The sequence below is a fragment of the Salmo salar genome, chromosome 04, assembly GCF_965601325.2.
Source record: "Salmo salar chromosome 04, fSalSal1, whole genome shotgun sequence".
NCBI lineage: Eukaryota > Metazoa > Chordata > Actinopteri > Salmoniformes > Salmonidae > Salmo > Salmo salar.
The window spans coordinates 57788347-57810619 of record NC_138294.1 but is presented as its reverse complement, the minus strand read 5'-3'; the positions used below and the strand labels follow the sequence as shown (position 1 = coordinate 57810619).

Here is a 22273-nt window from a genome sequence, read left to right as displayed (position 1 = left end):
CACACGAGAAGCTGTCTCTCCTTTCAATGTCATTATTCACACGAGAAGCTGTCTCTCCTTTCAATGTCATTATTCACACGAGAAGCTGTCTCTCCTTTCAATGTCATTATTCACACAAGAAGCTGTCTCTCCTTTTTTCTCCTTCCTGTTTGTCAGTGTGTGTGTTCTCCCACCCTGGTACTGACCGGTCTGTAGGGCTGTCCTCCTCCTCATTCCCCTCTCCACTCTCACTCTCCTCACTGCTCTCACTGCCTTCTGAGGATGAGGAGTAGTCATTGGCCTTCACTGGAGGTCTGGGCTGCTCCTCAGGACGCTCCTTAGCATACAGCCCATGGTCCTGAACACACACACACACACACACACGACAGGTTTTACCAGCATACTAGGACTATGACAGGCATGTGTAACTTAACACAGCAGCCTGACATAGTGAAACCAATACTTGTGTATCACAGCACACACACAGATACTTACCTCTCCTATAGCTCTCTTGTAACTCTGTGCATAGGAAGAAGCAGTGGACAAACAGGGAAGTGAGCGGTGTAGGAAGAGAGAAAAAGAAAAGTGCAGAGAATAGGATATGAAAAAAAGAGAAACCGTTAGCGTAGGAGTCAATATCCAGAAAAAGATCTGCTGTAGGGATTGGGGAGTGAGTGCAGGTGTTACAATAGTGCAGAATAGTCAGTGAAAATACATTTGAAAAGTGATAAGCTGAAAAGAAGAAGCGTGTGAACAGCTGATAAATGGGAAGGGTGTGTAAAGTGTCTGAATATCCTTCATGCAGTGTTCACCGTGAGGGTGTTTTACAGGTGAGGGGTACTTACAGCAGGGCGACTGGGGCGGGACGACGTGCGAGACTCCCCTGGCTTGTGCCCAGTCATGCGCCCGTCATGGCCTAGTATGGGGGAGTCTATTTTGGAGGAGCCTGAAACCAACATTCTGAATGTCACCAAGGAACTGCTAACATCATTGCTGGGGCTTGCTTTCATTCCATAAGAGGGATCAACAGAAAGAGAAAGAGATAGATAAGCAGAGTCACAGAGAATGTGATCGACTCACTGAGTATCCGGTGCCTCTCCAGAGAGCCAGTCTGGGGTAGATTGGATACGAGGTTCATGCTATCTCCTCTCTCCCAGCGGTCGTTGCGGCTGAGGTCTGGGTTGCTGTTACAAGGAAGAGATAAGATCAGTTATTAAGCCTCAGCAGTGAATATCATAACTCTGTCATGATCTACCATCATCCATGGGTCATGATTGGAATCAGAATAGTCTTCTGACATCTTTAAAATGTGAATGTATTGCCAAATGAGCTCATGAGTGAGACAGGGAGTAAAAGTGACTTACTGTTTGGTGCTTTAGATTATCATCAGCTGAGTATTTAGACAAATCATGATTTTGCGGAGGTGTTGTTTAGTGGGGACAAATTTTCGCCATAATTCTCTAAAACACTGCTTACCCGCTAAATAGTTCCATTGAAAACATCTTCAGATACCTCCATGTTTGCATGTAGTGCATAAAATATGAATAAACACGTGCCCTTTCTGAAGAGGGAGGGAGGAACTGGGAACAGGCTTTGGCAGAGGGAGGTATGGACTTCGTTAAGACAGATTGGAAAGTGTTTGCCGCCAAAACCTAAATCAAGAAGCGGGAGATTTGGTTCTAGGAGCCGGAATTAGAATGAGAGTAGCTTAGATGTGTCCGTCTGAGTTACCTGGCTCTGACTGGATGCCTGATGCCAGATGATAGGTTGGTGTTGAGAGCTGTGGCAATGGAGGCGGTCCTCTGGGGAATCTGCGAAAGATAGAGAGATATCCGACATTACTAAATACACTATATGACCAAAAGTATGTGAACATCTGCTCGTCGAACATCTCATTCCAAAATCATCGGCATTAATATGGACTTGGTCGCCCCTTTGCTGCTATAACTGCCTCCACTCTTCTGGGAAGGCTTTCCACTAGATGTTGGAACATTGCTGAGGGGACTTGCTTCCCCGCAGTGCCAGACCTCACTGATGTTGGGCGATTAGGCCTGGCACGCAGTCTGCATTCCAATTCATTCCAAAGGTGTTCGATGGGGTTGAGGTCAGGGCTCTGTGCAGGCCAGTCAAGTTCTTCCACACAGATCTCAACAAACCATTTCTGTATGGACCTCGCTTTGTGCATGGGGACATTGTCATGCTGAAACAGGAAAGGACCTTTCCCAAACTGTTGCCACAAAGTTGGAAGTACAGAATCGTCTAGAATGTCATTGTATGCTGTAGCATTAAGATTTCCCTTCACTGGAACTAAAGGGCCCTAGCCCGAAACATGAAAAACAGCCCCAGACCATTATTCCTCCTCCACCAAACTTTACAGTTGGCACTATACATTGGGGCAGGTAGCACTCTCCTGGCATCCGCCAAACCCAGATTCGGCTGTTAAACTGCCAGATAGTAAAGTGTGATTCATCAATCCAGAGAACGCATTTCCACTACTCCAGAGTCCAATGGTGGTGAGATTTACACCACTCCAGCAGACGCTTGGCATTGTGATCTTAGGCTTGGAAGCTCCCGACAAACAGTTCTTGTGCTGACGTTGCTTCCAGAGGCAGTTTGGTACTCGGTAGTAAGTGTTGCAACCGAGGACAGACAATTTTTACGCACTACACGCTTCAGCATTCGGAGGTTCCATTCTGTGAGCTTGTGTGGCCTACCACTTCACGGCTGAGCCGTTGTTGCTCCTAGACATTTCCACTTCCAATAACAGCACTTACAGTTGACCGGGGCAGCTCTAACAGGGCCGAAATTTGATGAACTGACTTGTTGGAAAGGTGGCATTCTATGATGGTGCCATGTTGAAAGTCACTGAGCTCTTCAGTTAGGCCATTCTACTGCCAATGTTTATATATGGAGATTTCATGGCTTTGCGCTCGATGTTATACAGGTCAGCAACAGGTGTGGCTAAAATAGCCGAATCCACTAATTTGAAGGGGTGTCCACATACTTTTGTATATACAGAACCAGTCAAAAGTTTGGACACACCAAAACATTCAAGGGTTTTTCTTTATTTTTCTTTATTTCACCTTTATTTAACCAGGTAGGCCAGTTGAGAACAAGTTCTCATTACAACTGTGACCTGGCCAAGATAAAGCAAAGCAGTGCGACAAAAACAACACAGTTGCACATGGGATAAACAAATGTACAATCAATAACGCAATAGAAAATCTGTATACAGTGTGTGCAAATTAAGTAAGGAGGTAAGGCAAAAAAATAGGCCACAGTGGCGAAGTAATTACAATTTAGCAATTTACCGTGGAGTGATATATGTGCAGATGAGGATGTGCAAGTATAAACACGGGTGTGCTAAAGAGCAGAAAAAAGAAGAAAAAAAAAACATATGGGGATGGGGTAGGTAGTTGGTTGGATGGGCTATTTACAGATGGGCTGTGTACAGCGATCGGTAAGCTGCTCTGACAGCCAATGCTTTAAGTTAGCGAGGGAGATATAGGTCTCCAACTTCAGTGATTTTTACAATTGGTTCAAGTCATTGGCAGCAGAGAACTGGAAGGAAAGGCGGCCAAAGGAGGTGTTGGCTTTGGGGATGACCAGTGAAATATACCTGCTGGAGTGTGTGCTACGGGTGGGTGTTGCTATGGTGACCAGTGAGCTGAGATAAGGCGGAGCTTTACCTAGCAAAGACTAATAGATGACCTGAAGCCAGTGGGTCTGGCGACGAATATGTAGCGAGGACCAGCCAACAAGAGCATACAGGTCGCAATGGTGGGTAGTATATGGGGCTTTGGTGACAAAACAGATGGCACTGTGATAGACTGCATCCAATTTGCTGAGTAGAGTGTTGGAGGCTATTTTGTAAATGACATCGCCGAAGTCAAGGATCGGCAGGATAGTCCGTTTTACGAGGGTATGTTTGGCAGCATGAGTGAAGGAGGCTTTGTTGCGAAATAGGAAGCCGATTCTAGATTTTTTGGATTGGAGATGCTTAATGTGTGTCTGGAAGGAGTTTACAGTCTAGCCAGACACCTAGGTATTTATAGTTGTCCACATATTCTAAGTCAGAACCGTCCAGAGTAGGGATGCTAGGCGGGCGGGCAGCGATCGGTTGAAGAGCATGCATTTCGTTTTACTAGCATTTAAGAGCAGTTGGAGGCCACGGAAGGAGTGTTGTATGGCATTGAAGCTCGTTTGGAGGTCTGTTAACACAGTGTCCAAAGAAGGGCCAGAAGTATACAGAATGGTGTCTTCTGCGTAGAGGTGGATCAAAGAATCACCCGCAGCAAGAGCGACATCATTGATATATACAGAGAAAAGAGTCGGCCAGAGAATTGAACCCTGTGGCACACCCATAGAGACTGCCAGAGGTCTGGACAACAGGCCCTCCGATTTGACACACTGAACTCTATCTGAGAAGTAGTTAGTGAACCAGGCGAGGCAGTCATTAGAGAAACCAAGGCTGTTGAGTCTGCCGATAAGAATATGGCAATTCCATTGATTTGGTCGAGTTCGATTGACCTCTTTACCGCATGTATAGATGCATGTTCATGTCATCGTCACCAATCAACTGCATTACAGTTAAAAACGACTGACTACCACCACTGTATGCTGCCTATGCTACCAGCTTATACGAACGAGAGTTAGCATTTAGCAGTCACTTCTTCTAAACCTGAAAAGAAACTTCTAAATGTTATGCAGTGAAAACTGTCAAATCTGACTTTAGTAACCACATTGTGGGCCTGTTACAATACATCAATCATGATGGATGACGAATAGTCACTTTGTTAAATCTGATTTGCTAATGTGCGCCAATGCGAAGTCCTTCTATCCCCCACGGTCTGTGTTCCATTTGCCTCTACCGCATGTACACTAGGTGTACAAAACATTAAGTACATCTGCCATTTTCAGGTAGATCAGCTTTAATATTGCAGATAGATTGTAGCTCTCATCATTGTAATTGTCTGCATCATTTCCATTCCCCTGTATATTTTTTTGTAAATATACAGTACCAGTCAAGATTTGACACACCTACTCATTCAAGGGATTTTCTTTATTTTTACTATTTTCTACATCGTAGAATAATAGTGAAGACATCAACACTATGAAATAACACATATGGAATCATGTAGTAACCAAAAAAAGTGTTAAATCAAAATATACTGCTCAAAAAAATAAAGGGAACACATAAACAACACATCCTAGATCTGAATGAAAGAAATAATCTTATTAAATACTTTTTTCTTTACATAGTTGAATGTGCTGACAACAAAATCACACAAAAATAATCAATGGAAATCCAATTTATCAACCCATGGAGGTCTGGATTTGGTGTCACACTCAAAATTAAAAGTGGAAAACCACACTACAGGCTGATCCAACTTTGATGTAATGTCCTTAAAACAAGTCAAAATAAGGCTCAGTAGTGTGTGTGGCCTCCACGTGCCTGTATGACCTCCCTACAACGCCTGGGCATGCTCCTGATGAGGTGGCGGATGGTCTCCTGAGAGATCTCCTCCCAGACCTGGACTAAAGCATCCGCCAACTCCTGGACAGTCTGTGGTGCAATGTGGCGTTGGTGGATGGAGCGAGACATGATGTCCCAGATGTGCTCAATTGGATTCAGGTCTGGGGAACGGGCGGGCCAGTCCATAGCATCAATGCCTTCCTCTTGCAGGAACTGCTGACACACTCCAGCCACGAGGTCTAGCATTGTCTTACATACGGAGGAACCCAGGGCCAACCGCAGCAGCATATGGTCTCACAAGGGGTCTGAGGATCTCATCTCGGTACCTAATGGCAGTCAGGCTACCTCTGGCGAGCACATGGAGGGCTGTGCGGCCCCCAAAGAAATGCCACCCCACACCATGACTGACCCACCGCCAAACCGGTCATGCTGGAGGATGTTGCAGGCAGCAGAACGTTCTCCACGGCGTCTCCAGACTCTGTCACGTCTGTTACGTGCTCAGTGTGAACCTGCTTTCATCTGTGAAGAGCACAGGGCGCCAGTGGCGAATTTGCCAATCTTGGTGTTCTCTGGCAAATGCCAAACGTCCTGCACGGTGTTGGGCTGTAAGCACAACCCCCACCTGTGGACGTCGGGCCCTCATACCACCCTCATGGAGTCTGTTTCTGACAGTTTGAGCAGACACATGCACATTTGTGGCCTGCTGGAGGTCATTTTGCAGGGTTCTGGCAGTGCTCCTCCTGCTCCTCCTTGCACAAAGGCTGAGGTAGCGGTCCTGCTGCTGGGTTGTTGCCCTCCTACGACCTCCTCCACGTCTCCTGATGTACTGGCCTGTCTCCTGGTAGCGCCTCCATGCTCTGGACACTACGCTGACAGACACAGCAAACCTTCTTGCCACAGCTCGCATTGATGTGCCATCCTGGATGAGCTGCACTACCTGAGCCACTTGTGTGGGTTGTAGACTCCGTCTCATGCTACCACTAGAGTGAAAGCACCGCCAGCATTCAAATGTGACCAAAACATCAGCCAGGAAGCATAGGAACTGAGAAGTGGTCTGTGGTCCCCACCTGCAGAACCACTCCTTTATTGGGGGTGTCTTGCTTATTGCCTATAATTTCCACCTGTTGTCTATTCCATTTGCACAACAGCATGTGAAATTTATTGTCAATCAGTGTTGCTTCCTAAGTGGACAGTTTGATTTCACAGAAGTGTGATTGACTTGGAGTTACATTGTGTTGTTTAAGTGTTCCCTTTATTTTTTTGAGCAGTGTATATTTTAGATGTTAGATTCTTCAAAGTAGCCATCCCTTGCATTGATGACAGTTATGCATACTCTCAACCAGCTAGCCTAAGGAATGCTTTTGCAACAGTCTTGAAGGAGTTCCCACATATGCTGAGCACTTGTTGGCTGCTTTTCCTTCACTCTGCGGTCCAACTCATCCCAAACCATCTTAATTGGGTTGAGGTTGGGCGATTGTGGAGGCCAGGTCATCTGATGCAGCACTCCATCACTCTCCCTCTTGGTCAAACAGCCTTTACACAGCCTGGAGGTGTGTTTTGGGTTATTACCCTGTTGAAACACAAATGATAGTGGGACTAAACGCAATCCAGATGGGGTGGCGGATTGCTGCAGAATGCTGTGGTAGCCATGCTGGTTAAGTGTGCCTTGAATTCTAAATAAATAACACAGTGTCACCAACAAAGCACCTCCAAACCATCATGTGGAGATCATCCGTTCACCTACTCTGGGTCCTCTTCTTATTGGTGTCCTTTAGTAGTGGTTTCTTTGTAGCAATTCAACCATGAAGGCATTATTCACGCAGTCTCCTCTGAACAGTTGATGTTGAGATGTGTCTGTTACTTGAACTTTGTGAAGCATTTATTTGGGCTGCAATCTGAGGTGCAGTTAAATCTAATGAACGTATCCTCTGCAGCAGAGGTAACTCTGGGTCTTCCTTTCCCGTGTCGGTCCTCATGAGAGCCAGTTTCATCATAGCGCTTGATGGTTTTTGTGACTGCACTTGAATAAACATTGAAAGTTCTTGAAATGTTCCAGACTGACTGATCTTCATGTCTTGTAGGAATGGCGGACTGTCGTTTCTCTTTGCTTATTTGAGCTGTTCTTGCCATAATATAGACTTGGTCTTTTACCAAATAGGGCTATCTTCTGTATACCACCCCTACCTTGTCACAACACTGATTGGCTGAAACGCATTAAGAAGGAAAGAAATTCCACAAATTAACTTTTAACAAAGCACACCTGTTAATTGAAATGCATTCCAGGCGACTACATCATGAAGCTGGTTGAGAGAATGCCAAGAGTGTGAAAAGCTGTCATCAAGGCAAAGGGTGGCTACTTTAAAGATTCTCAAATATAAAATATATTTTGATTTGTTTTACACTTTTTTGCTTACTACATGATTCCATGTGTTATTTCATAGTTTTGATGTCTTCACTATTATTCTACAATGTAGAAAAGAGTAAAAAAATTGTTTTAAACTTGAATGAGTAGGTGTGTCCAAACCTTTGACTGGTACAGTATATCTAAAAGACTAAAACCAGCAGGTGGCCTCTCACCTTGGGCGGCTGTTCGATCTCCGGCAGGCGGATCCAGGGGCCGCGGTCCTCCCTTTTGCGAGGCTGTGGGGCGGGGCTCTCGGAGGTGGGATCAGAGTTCTGTCGGACCAGCTCCCTGGAGTGGACGGGGCGGGGGGTGGGGGAGGGGTCCTGGGTGGGGAAGGCGGACATGGTCTTAGTGGGCTGGTCACACAGGGACTGGGAGCGGGGGACAGGGGCAGCGTAGGGCTTCAGCGGGACCAAGTGGGCCATCTGGAACTGCAGGGGTGCAGCAGTGAGGAAGGAGGGAACGGAGGAAGTGAGTATGGAGGTGGAGGAGAGGGCAGGGTCAGGTAGTGAGAGCAAGCAAAATAGAGTGATAGGACGGAGGATTGTGCAGTGCATATAGGGATTTTTGCCATTTTATGAAATGAGGGAAATAAGACGATATGAAAGCAATAAGAAGGGAAAAGGGTGGGTCCAGGAGGAGGAGAGGGGAGAAAAGGAAGGAAAAGAAGATTGAAAATAAATAAAGGTAAAATAAACATTATTAGACAGGGGGTAATGCAGTCCAAGGAAAAAGACATAGGGAAGGAAAGAACATCTAATTTTTCTCTCAACTTTGACACATTGCAGTCTCCATTGTGATAAACCAGTATTTCAACAACATGTCTACACTATATTGTAACAAGGGAAACATATTAATAAAGTACACACAAATATATTCCCAGATGAACAAACAACAACACACACCTTGCCCTGCCCCCCCTGAGGCTCAACAGGCCGCTGCATAGGTGGGGTCTGAGCAGCCTGGCCCCCTCCGGATTGGCTGATGGAGTCAGAGCGTGATTGGATGGCAGTGTCAGAGACAGTGTTGCAGATTTTGGGGGAGCCCTGCCTGTTGAGCTTACTGCGCTCCTCCACCTGAGACAGAGGAAAATGGAGGGAAATAAGGGGAGAAGTGATGGGGGGAGAGGAAGGGAGAAATCCCATCACAGAGATGTCGAATCAGACTAACTTTCAGGAAACAATATGACACTTAAGGTGATACTGCATAACTGCTTGATGCTAGCTTGTTACAGGGTAATTGCTGAATATATTCCTCTGGTATTACTCTAGGTTATAAAACCCTATTTAATGAAAGGTGTGGTCGATAGGGTTATTTAAGTTGAAGTTATAGCATGTTCCACTGTTCATGTCCGTGTGGCATTATTGTACCTCTCGGGCCCATGCAGGCTTATTGTTGGGCTCCACGTTCTTGCTGTAGTGGTAGAGGGGCTGGGGCTTCTTGTCCTGTTGCTGCTGCTGCAGGGACACCAAGTAGGCATGCTCCTGCTGCAGCTGCCTCTGCAGACGCTCCGACTGCCTCTGCTCTTCCAGCTGCTTACGCTTGTATTCCTGCACACACACCATCATACGGTCAAAAGCAGACTTTTCTAGGCCTGAGCATGGCTAGTACACCCCTTTGACATGCCCCCCAAACAGACACAATCCTACATACAAAGATGGGGACATCATGCAGGGTATACATAGACAAGGGCCTTATTCTCAGAGTTCTCTCAATGATTCTCTAGTTCTCTCAAGAAATGTTTTCGTAAAATAAAGAATCAAAATACAGTATGTTAGTGCAAACCGTCAAAGTGGAATTTTGACGCCTCTAGTGGTGAGAGGTGTGAAGTGCCAGTAGGAGGAGGAGGGTGAGCAGTATGCCCTGCAGGCAGAGGTAGGGGTAGACTAGGGCTGAGGAGAGGAGGTGACTGCAGGATAAAGGAAGGAAGAGAGTTACCATGAGCAGTGCCTGCTCCTGAAGCAGCTGCTGCTGAAGGATTTCTAACTGCCGCTGTTCCTCCTCTAACTTATGTCTTATGAACTCCTGAAGAGAGAGGTGGAGGAGGGGTGAAGAGGGAAAGGAAAGACAATGGAGAAGAAGAGGATAGATATAAATAGACCACGATGTAGGGGGGAAATTATGACTGTCATACACTAGTTAGTATACAGCCTTAGTGATTTGTCATGGCTTTAAAATGCTACAGGTAAACTAAACGCTACTGATAAAAAGGTATTAGCTTTTGCAGTTTGAGTGTTAGCCTCTACAATACAAATCCATATAAATTGCATCACTTCTTCATTTAGGACTCGATGCAGGTTAGTTATCGCTTAGAAACGGGCAATGGTAGGAGTGTTAAACGGTTTATGGAGAAAAGGAGACTAGGAGAATTGATTATAAAACGTAGGTTGACTGTGATATAATGCCAGTCGCAGTGTTACGAAGGTAGAGCAGAAACGAAGCAAAAGAGAGACGCAGAAACTGAGCTCACCCACAGAAAACTCATCTCTGTATCAATACTCTAATTTAGATCCCTGCTGCCATGGCAACCAGCTCACTGACATTACACAGCCAGAGTGGCTTGCAGTAGCCTGCAGAGTAGGCTACGCCCACACCTCTCCACAATTGGCTGATTGTGCTCCTGCGCTTCTCGTGGTTGGTTACCTGCTCCCTCTCGGCCAGCCTCCTATCCTCCTCCCTCCTTATATCGTCAAGTCTCCGATGGGGGCCCTTTTCTTGCTGTCTCACCATCTCTCGCTCTTTTCTCTGTTGCTGAGAGGGAGAGGGATGACAGGAGAGAGAGGGAGAGAAATGAGTGTGGAAGCCACTTTTGCATATTATGTTGTGGTTATAATGGATGCCTTACTTTTGCATAAAGCGTTTGTTTTCTTCCTCCACTGTGAGAGGAAATAAAAGGTGTGAAAGAGCAAGCGAGAGAGAAAGAGCGGGAGGAGGGGGGAGATGGTTGTGAGTCACACATGTACCGCCAGCCACTGCAGCCCTGCTCATCTTCTGAGACTGACCTGCTCCCTGATTCAAACACTTGGCCAGTTGTTCTTTTAAACCTTTACCGGTCTCTCCTTATAAAACATTTTTATTATTATTAAAAACTTAAATTCATACTACTAAGAACTCAAACACAAACTATCAATATGTTTTTTTTTTTTCAACTTGATGCTTATTTAAGAAATAACAGATCTCTACCAGGCGGTTGAGAAGTCAGAATACAGCCATAGCAGCAATGCCATAGATGTGGTAAATGTCTGCTAAACACTGACTGGTTCATATAAGCTAGTTAACATACATAATTCAGTGGTGGTAGTTAGTCGTTTTGAACTGTATTGCAGTTGATTGATGACATGAACATGTGTTGGGATTGACATCCATATGCAAACATCATACTCAAATGTTTACCACAACATTGTGTGAAACACAAACAATAGCCTAAACGCAGGCTAATTTTGCTGGGGGGCAAGGAGGAGATTCAGTATCTTTCTCCAACGTGTTTCCATGGCAATTCCATTGTTTTGGTCGAGTTAGATTTTTTTTATACCTTTATTTAACTAGGCATGTCAGTTAAGAACAAATTCTTATTTACAATGACAGCCTAGGAACAGTTGGTTAATTGCCTTGTTCAGGGGCAGAACGACAGATTTTTACCTTGTCAGCTCAGGTATTCGATCTTGCAACCTTTCGGTTACTGGTCCCACGCCACTTTACCGCATGTATAGATGCATATTCATGTCATCGTCACCAATCAACTGCATTACAGTTAAAAACGACTGACTACCACCACTGTATGCTGCCTATGCTACCAGCTTATACGAACGAGAGTTAGCAGTCACTTCTTCTAAACCTGAAAATAAACTTCTAAATGTTATGCAGTGAAAACTGTCAAATCTGACTTTAGTAACCACATTGTGGGCCTGTTACAATACATCAATCATAACGGATATCCACTTTGTTAAATCTGATTTGTTAATGTGCGCAAATCCGACGTCCTTCTATCCCCCACGGTCTGCGTTCCATTGGCCTCTACCGCATGTACCCTACAGTAACTGTACAAAACAAGTACATCTACCCTTTTTTGGAGGGGGGTAGATCAGCTTTAATATTGCAGATAGATTGTAGCTCTCATCATTGTAATTGTCTGCATCATTTCCATTCCCCTATATATTTTTTGGTAAATATACAGTACCAGTCAAAAGTTTGGACACACCTACTCATTCAAGGGTTTTTCTTTATTTTTACTATTTTCTACATTGTAGAATAATAGTGAAGACATCAAAACTATGAAATAACATATATGGAATCATGTAGTAGCCAAAAAGTGTTAAATCAAAACATATGAGATTCTTCAAAGTAGCCACCCTTTGCCTTGACGACACAGTCTTTCATGAGGTGTCACCTGGAATGCTTTTCCAACAGTCTTAAAGTTCCCACATATGCTGAGCACTTGTTGGCTGCTTTTCCTTCACTCTGCGGTCCAACTCATCCCAAACCATCTCAATTGGGTTGAGGTCGGGTGATTGTGGAGGCCAGGTCATCTGATGCAGCACTCCATCACTCTCCCTCTTGGTCAAATAGCCCTTACACAGCCTGGAGGTGTGTTTTGGGTCATTGTCCTGTTGAACAGCAAATTATAGTTCCACTAAGCGCAAACCAGATGGGATGGCATATTGCTGCGGTAGCCATGCTGGTTAAGTGTGCCTTTGAATTCTAAATAAATCCCAGACAGTGTCACCAGCAAAGCAGCCCCACACCGTCACACCTCCTCCTCCATGCTTCACGGTGGGAACCACAGATGCGGAGATCATCCGTTCACGTACTCTACGTCTCACAAAGACACAGTGGTTGGAACCAAAAATCTCTAATTTGGAGTCATCAGACCAAAGGACAGATTTCCACCGGTCAAATATCCATTGCTTGTGTTTCTTGGCCCAAGGAAGTCTCTTCTTCATATTGGTGTCCTTTAGTAGTGGTTTCTTTGAAGCAATTCGATAATAAAGGCCTGATTCACGCAGTCTCCTCTGAACAGTTGATGTTGAGATGTGTCTGTTACTTGAACTCTGTGAAGCATTTATTTGGGCTGCAATTTCTGAGGCTGGTAACTCTAATGAACTTATCCTCTGCAGCAGAGTTAACTCTGGGTCTTCCTTTCCTGTAGCGGTCCCCATGAGAGCCAGTTTCATCATAGTGCTTGATGGGTTTTGCGACTGCTCTTGAAGAAACTTTGAAAGTGCTTGAAATGTTCCGGATTGACTGACCATCATGTCTTAATGTAATGATGGACTGTCGTTTATCTTTGCTTATTTGAGCTGTTCTTGCCATAATATGGACTTGGTCTTTTACCAAATAGGCTATCTTCTGTATACCACCCATACCTTGTCACAACACAACTGATTGGTTCAATTGCACTAAGAAATTCGACAAATTAACTTTCAACAAGGCACACCTGTGAATTGAAATGCATTAAATCAATCAATCAATCAAATGTATTTATGAAGCCCTTCTTACATCAGCTGATGTCCCGAAGTGCTGTACAGAAACCCAGCCTAAACCCCCAAACAGCAAGCAATGCAGGTGTAGAAGCACGGTGGCTAGTAAAAACTCCCTAGAAAGGCCAAAACCTAGGAAGAAACCTAGAGCGGAACCAGGTTATAAGGGGTTGCCAGTCCTCTTCTGGCTGTGCCGGGTGGAGATTATAACAGAAAAATGTTCAAATGTTCATAGATGACCAGCAGGGTCAAATAATAAATTAGGCGACTACCTCATGAAGGTGGTTGAGAGAATGCCAAGAGTGTGCAAAGCAATCAAGGCAAAGGGTGGTTACTTTGAAGAATCTCAAAAATAAAACACTTTTTTGGTTACTACATGATTCCATGTGTGTTATTTCATAATTTTGTTGAAAACAATGTAGAAAACAGTAAAATAAAGGAAAACTCTTGAATGAGTACAGTACCAGTCAAAAGTTTGCACACACCTACTCATTCCAGGGTTTTTCTTTATTTTTTACATTGTAGAATAATAGAGAAGACATCAAAACTATGAAATAACACAATAATTAAAAATACATTTGACCCCTTTTTCTCCCCAACTTCATGGCATCCAATTGGTAGTTACAGCCTTGCCTCATCGCTGCAACTCCTGTACGGACTCGGGAGAGGTGAAGGTCGAGAACCGTGCATCCTCCGAAACACAACCCAGCCAAGCCGCACTGCTTCTTGACACAATGCTCACTTAACTCGGAAGCCAGCCACACCAATATGTCGGAAGAAACACCGTGTCAGCGTGATTGCGCCCGGCCTGCCACAGGAGACGCTAGAGCGCGATGGGACAAGAACATCCCTACCAGCCAAACCCTCCCCTAACCCGGACGATGTTGGGCCAATTGTGCGCCGCCCCATGGGTCTCCCAGTAGCGGCCTGCTGCGACAGAGCCTGGACTCAAACCAGGATCTCTAGTGGCACAGCGATGCAGTCAGTGCCTTAAACCAGTGCACCACTCGGGAGGCCCATGAAATACCACATTTTGACTGCGACCAAAAACAAGCTACATATTGACAGTAGCAAAACAAATGTTCTAATGATTCTGTCTCTTCGCTAATATTAGGAAGGTGTTAATGTTTTATATATTTGAATTGCAAAACATAGCATTTTTACTCATCTCAACTATATTTAAAAAACATACTTTAGGTCTGCGTCAATGGAGTTTATAGATGGGTAAGCTTTGGTAAATGTGGATTTATATTAAAAAAAAATGTCCAAACATGAATATTCAATTACATTGAAATGAATGTGTTTTCAGGTTGTGTTTGTTGCAATGTCCCCGGAAAGGAATTATAGATTTCAAATATTTCACGTTTCCCACATATTCAGACATTTTGAGATAATAATGTATGACAAAGTGCAGTTCTCTTATTACATACAGTGACAACCGCCTGGCTGAGCACATTTTTACAAAATTCTTACTTTTTAGGCTTTTTACATTTTAACTATTTATTTTCATATGCCTACTCTTCAAGGTCTCAACTAACATGAATGGTGCAATATTAATCCCTCATCAACTGAATTCCTGCCTCTTATCCCATATATTTTGTGACAGAGTTCTTACAGCCCCGAGTGAGCAAAGTTAGAGTGCCACAACACTGAACTGCATATACAAAGTATGTTTTTTGATGCAGTAGGGCTGGGGGAGTTGACCAATTAAGTTAACGTGAAGATTCTTTTCATATCCACTTCGAAATCCATTGCCAAAACATGCTCTGCCAGCCAGTTGAGAATAGGGCTAAAGGGTGAAAGATGCAGTCCGGGATCTTCAGCACTTACAAATTCTTAACATACTGTACAAATTCCTATTCGTAACATATCATACGAATTGCATGACGTAGTACACAATTGTCTACAATTTTCAGGGACCCGTTTTGGTTTGTGAGCACTACTTTCAAAACTACTGGCTGAAATGATACAAAAGCTCTGGAGCATCACTTTAATTGGTATCGCCCTGAATAGTAAGCCGCCTTCTGAAAAGACACTACATCCTCCCTATTAAAACAACTCCCTTAAGAGAGGCTTCCTCATTGTTGGATTAAAACAAGATATAACTTGCTAATGACATATTTCACATTTAAGATGCTTGTCTTCTCTTTTGTTGTTGCCAATTAATGATGAACTATCTCCAGAGACCATTCAGCGATAAAAAATGTTTTCTCTTCCTGAAGAAAAGTTGATACCTGACCTTGTGATAATCAATTCCCATCTACTGCATGTGGTGAATCTAACATTTGAGATTTAAATCCAATTGAATTCTCTCAGTTGGCACAGAAATTATATACATTATTTATTATATACATTATTAAAAAAAAAGCAATATAGATAGCTTTTTTAATTTAACTAGGCAAGTCAGTGAAGAACAAATTCTTATTTACAATGACGGAATACCGGGGAACCGTGGGTTAACTGCCTTGTTCAGGGGCAGAACGACAGATTTTTATCTTGTCAGCTCGGGGATTCGATCCAGCAACCTTTCGGTTATTGGCCCAACGCTCTAACCACTAGGCTACCTGGCATGACCAACTTGCTAAATTAGCAAGCTTCATATCCTGCTGTATTATGGCATCTTCAAAAACACTGTACAGTGTGTTTTGGCAATATACATAACACCCTAGTACAAGCCCAGTAAACCTGGCTACTGTGAAAACCTTAGAGACTTGGGGTGACATAAATAACTGTATAAAAGCTTGTGATGATTCATTCTCTGTAAGTTAGAATAAAGTCAGCTGAACCATGTTGGTCACTGGTTTTACCTCAAAGGGTAAAATCAGGGTTTACTTGAACCTGCTAAAGAACACTAGCCGCAGTTGATAAGGCTGTGTGTGACTGTGTCAGTGGAGTTCTCTCGTTTGGGCAAAAGCCCGTCCTCCGTCCTCTCTCCTCCGTGACTCGGAAACCGATAAGTGGTTGAGGTGTGCGTAAATTTGTTAGTAGACAAACAGAAGACGGTCCTACCCTCCTTGATAGCCTCCTTTTATCGATAAAATGTTTTGCACAACTAACTAAATTTGTTTTTAGCACTTCACACATTTATTTTGGGATCCACCCCTGTAAAAGTCATTTCATACGAGTGCATTTGTCCACTTTCCCTCTGCTCACCAACTCTCCTTGATTAACTTTTACCTTTTCAAAAGGAGGTGAGAGGACGGAGGAGGTGAGAGGGGACGGAGGAGTGAGGGCACAGGAGGTGAGAGAGGGCACAGGAGGTGAGAGAGGGCACAGGAGGTGAGAGAGGGCACAGGAGGTGAGAGGGCGTGGGTGGAGGTGAGAGAGGACGGAGGAGAGAGGGCGCAGGAGGTGAGCGAGGACGGAGGAGAGAGGGCGCAGGAGGAGAGAGAAGACGAAGGAGAGAGGGCGCAGGAGGTGAGAGAGGACGGAGGAGAGAGGGTGCAGGAGGTGAGCAAATCTAATTGATTTAAGGCCTGTGTGTTGACGTGGAAATTGCAAGATTATATTATAATGCTTGTATTGTATTATAATGGTTGTTTTATTCGACAGAATAGAGTATTCTGTTAACTATTGTGTGTGTGTTTTACTGAGGATGGGCATCTATGAGATAACACTGACAGAGGAGATTTACAATGTCTTTGGGTAATAAAGCCTAAAGAGCATTCCAGAGGACATGAGCTAATGGTTCTGTTCTATACCGTACCAGGGAGAGATGGTTCCAGTTTGGAGTAGGAGGACCAGACACTGGTCTGTTCTATACCGTACCAGGGAGAGATGGTTCCAGTTTGGAGTAGGAGGACCAGACACTGGTCTGTTCTATACCGTACCAGGGAGAGATGGTTCCAGTTTGGAGTAGGAGGACCAGACACTGGTCTGTTCTATACCGTACCAGGGAGAGACGGTTCCAGTTTGGAGTAGGAGGACCAGACACTGGTCTGTTCTATACCGTACCAGGGAGGGACGGTTCCAGTTTGGAGTAGGAGGACCAGACACTGGTCTGTTCTATACCGTACCAGGGAGAGACGGTTCCAGTTTGGAGTAGGAGGACCAGACACTGGTCTGTTCTATACCGTACCAGGGAGGGACGGTTCCAGTTTGGAGTAGGAGGACCAGACACTGGTCTGTTCTATACCGTACCAGGGAGAGACGGTTCCAGTTTGGAGTAGGAGGACCAGACACTGGTCTGTTCTATACCGTACCAGGGAGGGACGGTTCCAGTTGAGTAGGAGGACCAGACACTGGTCTGTTCTATACCGTACCAGGGGAGGGACGGTTCCAGTTTGGAGTAGGAGGACCAGACACTGGTCTGTTCTATACCGTACCAGGGAGGGACGGTTCCAGTTTGGAGTAGGAGGACCAGACACTGGTCTGTTCTATACCGTACCAGGGAGGGACGGTTCCAGTTTGGAGTAGGAGGACCAGACACTGGTCTGTTCTATACCGTACCAGGGAGAGACGGTTCCAGTTTGGAGTAGGAGGACCAGACACTGGTCTGTTCTATACCGTACCAGGGAGGGACGGTTCCAGTTGAGTAGGAGGACCAGACACTGGTCTGTTCTATACCGTACCAGGGAGGGACGGTTCCAGTTGAGTAGGAGGACCAGACACTGGTCTGTTCTATACCGTACCAGGGAGGGACGGTTCCAGTTTGGAGTAGGAGGACCAGACACTGGTCTATACAATGAAAACTGTTGACACAGCAGTTGCTGTCTACTATGTTTTATAGATATCTTTCATACAAATCTTAACCTTGTGACCATTCTATGTATCTGTTGTTCGTCATGTAGGTTGAGAGGGGTGTATCTTGGCTATAAAAGATCTTTGTACTTTTGTGTTGTCACTTTCAATGGTTCATTAGAAATGGTGCATCATTGAAAGTCAGTGCTAATGCAAAGCTCTTATTATTAAAGATGTAGTTTAAGTATAACTCTGACTGGTGTGTGAAGTTTGTAACTCTCCTCATTTGGTAATGCAGAAATTAGCCACCACAGTGTATTACCTCTTCCAGGCGGCGACGCTGTTCTTTCTGCTCCTCGATGCGTTTCTGTCGGTCGTGCAGCAGCTGTCTCTTGTGTTCCTCTGGGTCTCGGCGCTGGGCGGCCAGCTGGGCCTGCTGTCTCTTCAGAGCCTCCGATCGCTCCTTGTTCTCCTGCTGCAGACGCAGGAAGTCCCGCCTCAACGTCGACTCACCAGGCACATTCAGGATGGAGGTACTAGAGGATGGAGAGAGAGAGTTGGAAGTGTTAGAGAGGACGACGCAGAGAGACAGAGACATATAGCAGGATGAGGTGATGGAAAGATCGTAGTAGAGAAGCAGGAGATTGTGTCATTCATCTCAGGGCACTGTGGTCTTATATTACTGCGGTATTGCTTGGGGTAGTGTTGTGTTACCTGGACTCTCCGTCTTCCCCACGGTTCTCATCCTCCTCATCACTGCCACTGTACTCATATTCTGTCTCCTCTGAAACAAAGACAGTAAGAGAGAGAACAGAATTGAGAACGCATAGCATCTACAGTGCATTCGGAAAGTATTCAGACCCCTTGACTTTTTCCACATTGTTACGTTACAGCCTTATTCTAAAATGGATTAAATCATTTTTTTCACCTCATCAATCTACACACAATACCCCATAATTACAAAGCAAAAACTGGTTTTTAGAAATGTTTGCAAATTATATATATTTTTTAAATAATACCCGAAATAACACATTTACATAAGTATTCAGACCCTTTACTCAGTACGTTGTTGAAGCACCTTTGGCAACGATTACAGCATTGCGTCTTCTTGGGTATGACGCTACAAGCTTGGCACACCTGTATTTGGGGAGTTTCTCACATTCTTCTCTGCAGAGCATCTCAAGCTTTGTCAGGTTGGATGGGGAGCGTCGCTGCATAGCTATTTTCAGGTCTCCCCAGAGCTGTTCGATCAGGTTCAATCCAGGCTCTGGTTGGGCCACTCAAGGACATTCAGAGACTGGTCCCGAAGCCACTCCTGCATTGTCTTGGCTGTGTGCTTAGGGTCATTGTCCTGTTGGAAGGTGAACCTTCGACCCAGTCTGAGATCCTGAGTACTCTGGAGCAGGTTTTCATCAAGGATCTCTCTGTACTTTGCTCCGTTCATCTTTCCCTTAATCCTGACTATTCTCCCAGTCCCTGCCGTTGAAAAACATCCCCACAGTATAATGCTGCCCCCACCATGCTTCACCGTAGAGATGGTGCCAGGTTTCCTCCAGATGTGACACTTCGCTTTCAGGCCAAAGAGTTCAATCTTGGTTTCATCAGTCCAGAGTATCTTGTTTCACATGGTCTGAGAGTCCTTTAGGTGCCTTTTGGCAAACTCCAAGCAGGCTGTCATGTGCCTTTTACTGAGAAGTGGCTTCCATCTGGCCTAGGAAGAGTCTTGTTGGTTCCAAACTTCTTCCATTTAAGAATGATGGAGGCCACTGTGTTCTTGAAGGACTTTCAATGCTGCAGAAATGTTTTGATACCATTCCCCAGATCTGTGCGTCGACATAATCCTATCTCTGAGCTCTACGGACAATTCCTTTGACCTCATGGCTTGGTTTATGCTCTGACATGCACTGTCAACTGTGGGACCTTATATAGACAGTTGTGCGCCTTTCCAAATCATGTCCAATCAATTGAATTTACCACAGGTGGATTCCAATCAAGTTGTATAAACATCTCAAGGATGATCAATGGAAACAGGATGCACCTGAGCTCAATTGCGAGTCTCATAACAAAGGGTCTGAATAGTTAGGTAAATAATGTATTATATAGTTTTTTCCTTGTCATTATGGGGTATTGCTTGTAGATTGATGAGTGAAAAAAAAATCCATTTTAGAATAAAGCTGTAACGTAACAAAATGTGGAAAAAGTGAAGGGGTCTGAATATTTTGCCGAATGCACTGTAGTACTGCAAACATGCGTACTTATAATGACCATAATACATCCCACCCTCCATACCATAATACATCCCACTCTCACCCTCCATACCATAATACACCCCACCCTCACCCTCAATACCATAATACACCCCACCCTCACCCTCCATACCATAATACACCCCACCCTCACCCTCCATACCATAATACATCCCACCCTCACCCTCCATACCATAATACACCCCACCCCACCCTCACCCTCCATACCATAATACACCCCACCCTCACCCTCCATACCATAATACACCCCACCCTCACCCTCCATAGCATAATACATCCCACTCTCACCCTCCATACCATAATACACCCCACCCCACCCTCACCCTCCATACCATAATACACCCCACCCTCACCCTCCATACCATAATACACCCCACCCTCACCCTCCATACCATAATACACCCCACCCTCACCCTCCATAATACACCCCACCCTCCATACCATAATACACCTAACCCACACCCTCCATACCATAATGCACCTTACCCTCCATACCATAATACACCTAACCCCCACCCTCCATACCATAATGCACCTAACCCCCACCCTCCATACCATAATGCACCTTACCCTCCATACCATAATACACCTAACCCCCACCCTCCATACCATAATACACCTAACCCCCACCCTCCATACCATAATACACCCCACCCTCACCCTCCATACCATAATACACCTTACCCTCCATACCATAATACACCTAATCCCCACCCTCCATACCATAATACACCTAACCCTCCATACCATAATACACTCCACCCTCCATACCATAATACACCTACCCTCCATACCATAATACACCTAACCCCCACCCTCCATACCATAATACACCTAATCCACACCCTCCATACCATAATACACCTAACCCCCACCCGCCATACCATAATACACCCAACCCCCACCCGCCATACCATAATACACCTAACCCCCACCCTCCATACCATAATACACCTAACCCCCACCCTCCATACCATAATACACCTAACCCCCACCCTCCATACCATAATACACCTAACCCCCACCCTCCATACCATAATACACCTAACCCCCACCCTCCATACCATAATACACCTAACCCCCACCCTCCATACCATAATACATCTAATCCACACCCTCCATACCATAATACACCTTACCCTCCATACCATAATACACCTAACCCCCACCCTCCATACCATAATACACCTTACCCTCCATACCATAATACACCTAACCCCCACCCTCCATACCATAATACACCTAACCCCCATCCTCCATACCATAATACACCTAACCCTCCATACCATAATACACCTAACCCTCCATACCATAATACACCTAACCCCCACCCTCCATAGCATAATACACCTAACCCCCACCCTCCATACCATAATACACCTAACCCTCCATACCATAATACACCTAACCCTCCATACCATAATACACCTAACCCTCCATACCATAATACACCCCCCCCCACCCCCTCCCCCATACCATAATACACCTAACCCCCACCCTTCATACCATAATACACCTAACCCTCACCCTCCATACCATAATACACCTAACCCTCACCCTCCATACCATAATACACCTAACCCTCACCCTCCATACCATAATACACCTAACCCCCACCCTCCATACCATAATACACCTAACCCCCACCCTCCATACCATAATACACCTAACCCCCACCCTCCATACCATAATACACCCCACCCCAGTCTCCAACAACCATTATATGGAAAACACAAAATAGCTCAACCCAAATTACAGAGGCCTCAGTCAGGCTCAGGCCGGCCCTTCCCTCTCTCACCCTTCTCTCCCCTCTTCTTGCGTGTGCGGTCGATGTGGTCTTTGAGCTGGATGCGGACTTGGCGCTCTGTGGGCTGGTCCCGGATGAACGAGTGCTTCAGGAGCTGCTCTGTGGACGGACGGCTGGTGTACGTCTTCACCAGGCAGCCCTCAATAAAATCTATAAACTTCTTAGACCTGAAGGGGGGGGGTA

The 22273-nt window shown here is 45.1% G+C and overlaps 1 protein-coding gene across 7 annotated transcripts in view; it reads right to left on the bottom strand.

Moving 5' to 3' along the window:
* The window catches only part of mink1 (misshapen-like kinase 1), a 69793-nt gene that overhangs the window by 15612 nt on the left and 31908 nt on the right, over nt 1-22273 (bottom strand). For 2 of the 7 annotated variants that reach the window (XM_014197479.3, XM_014197475.3), the window contains exons 9-21: nt 22082-22257; nt 18731-18800; nt 18339-18552; nt 10503-10610; nt 9798-9884; nt 9230-9409; nt 8765-8935; nt 8033-8290; nt 1711-1790; nt 1060-1163; nt 825-925; nt 475-498; nt 186-337 (exon numbers count right to left, since the gene is read on the bottom strand). In XM_014197479.3, coding sequence (XP_014052954.1) covers nt 186-337; nt 475-498; nt 825-925; nt 1060-1163; nt 1711-1790; nt 8033-8290; nt 8765-8935; nt 9230-9409; nt 9798-9884; nt 10503-10610; nt 18339-18552; nt 18731-18800; nt 22082-22257 — 1725 coding nt within the window. Of the gene's footprint in view, nt 1-185; nt 338-474; nt 499-824; nt 926-1059; nt 1164-1710; nt 1791-8032; nt 8291-8764; nt 8936-9220; nt 9410-9797; nt 9885-10502; nt 10611-18338; nt 18553-18730; nt 18801-22081; nt 22258-22273 lie in introns of those variants that run through there. The other 5 variants (XM_014197478.3, XM_014197476.3, XM_014197477.3 and 2 more) reach the window with 5 other exon arrangements.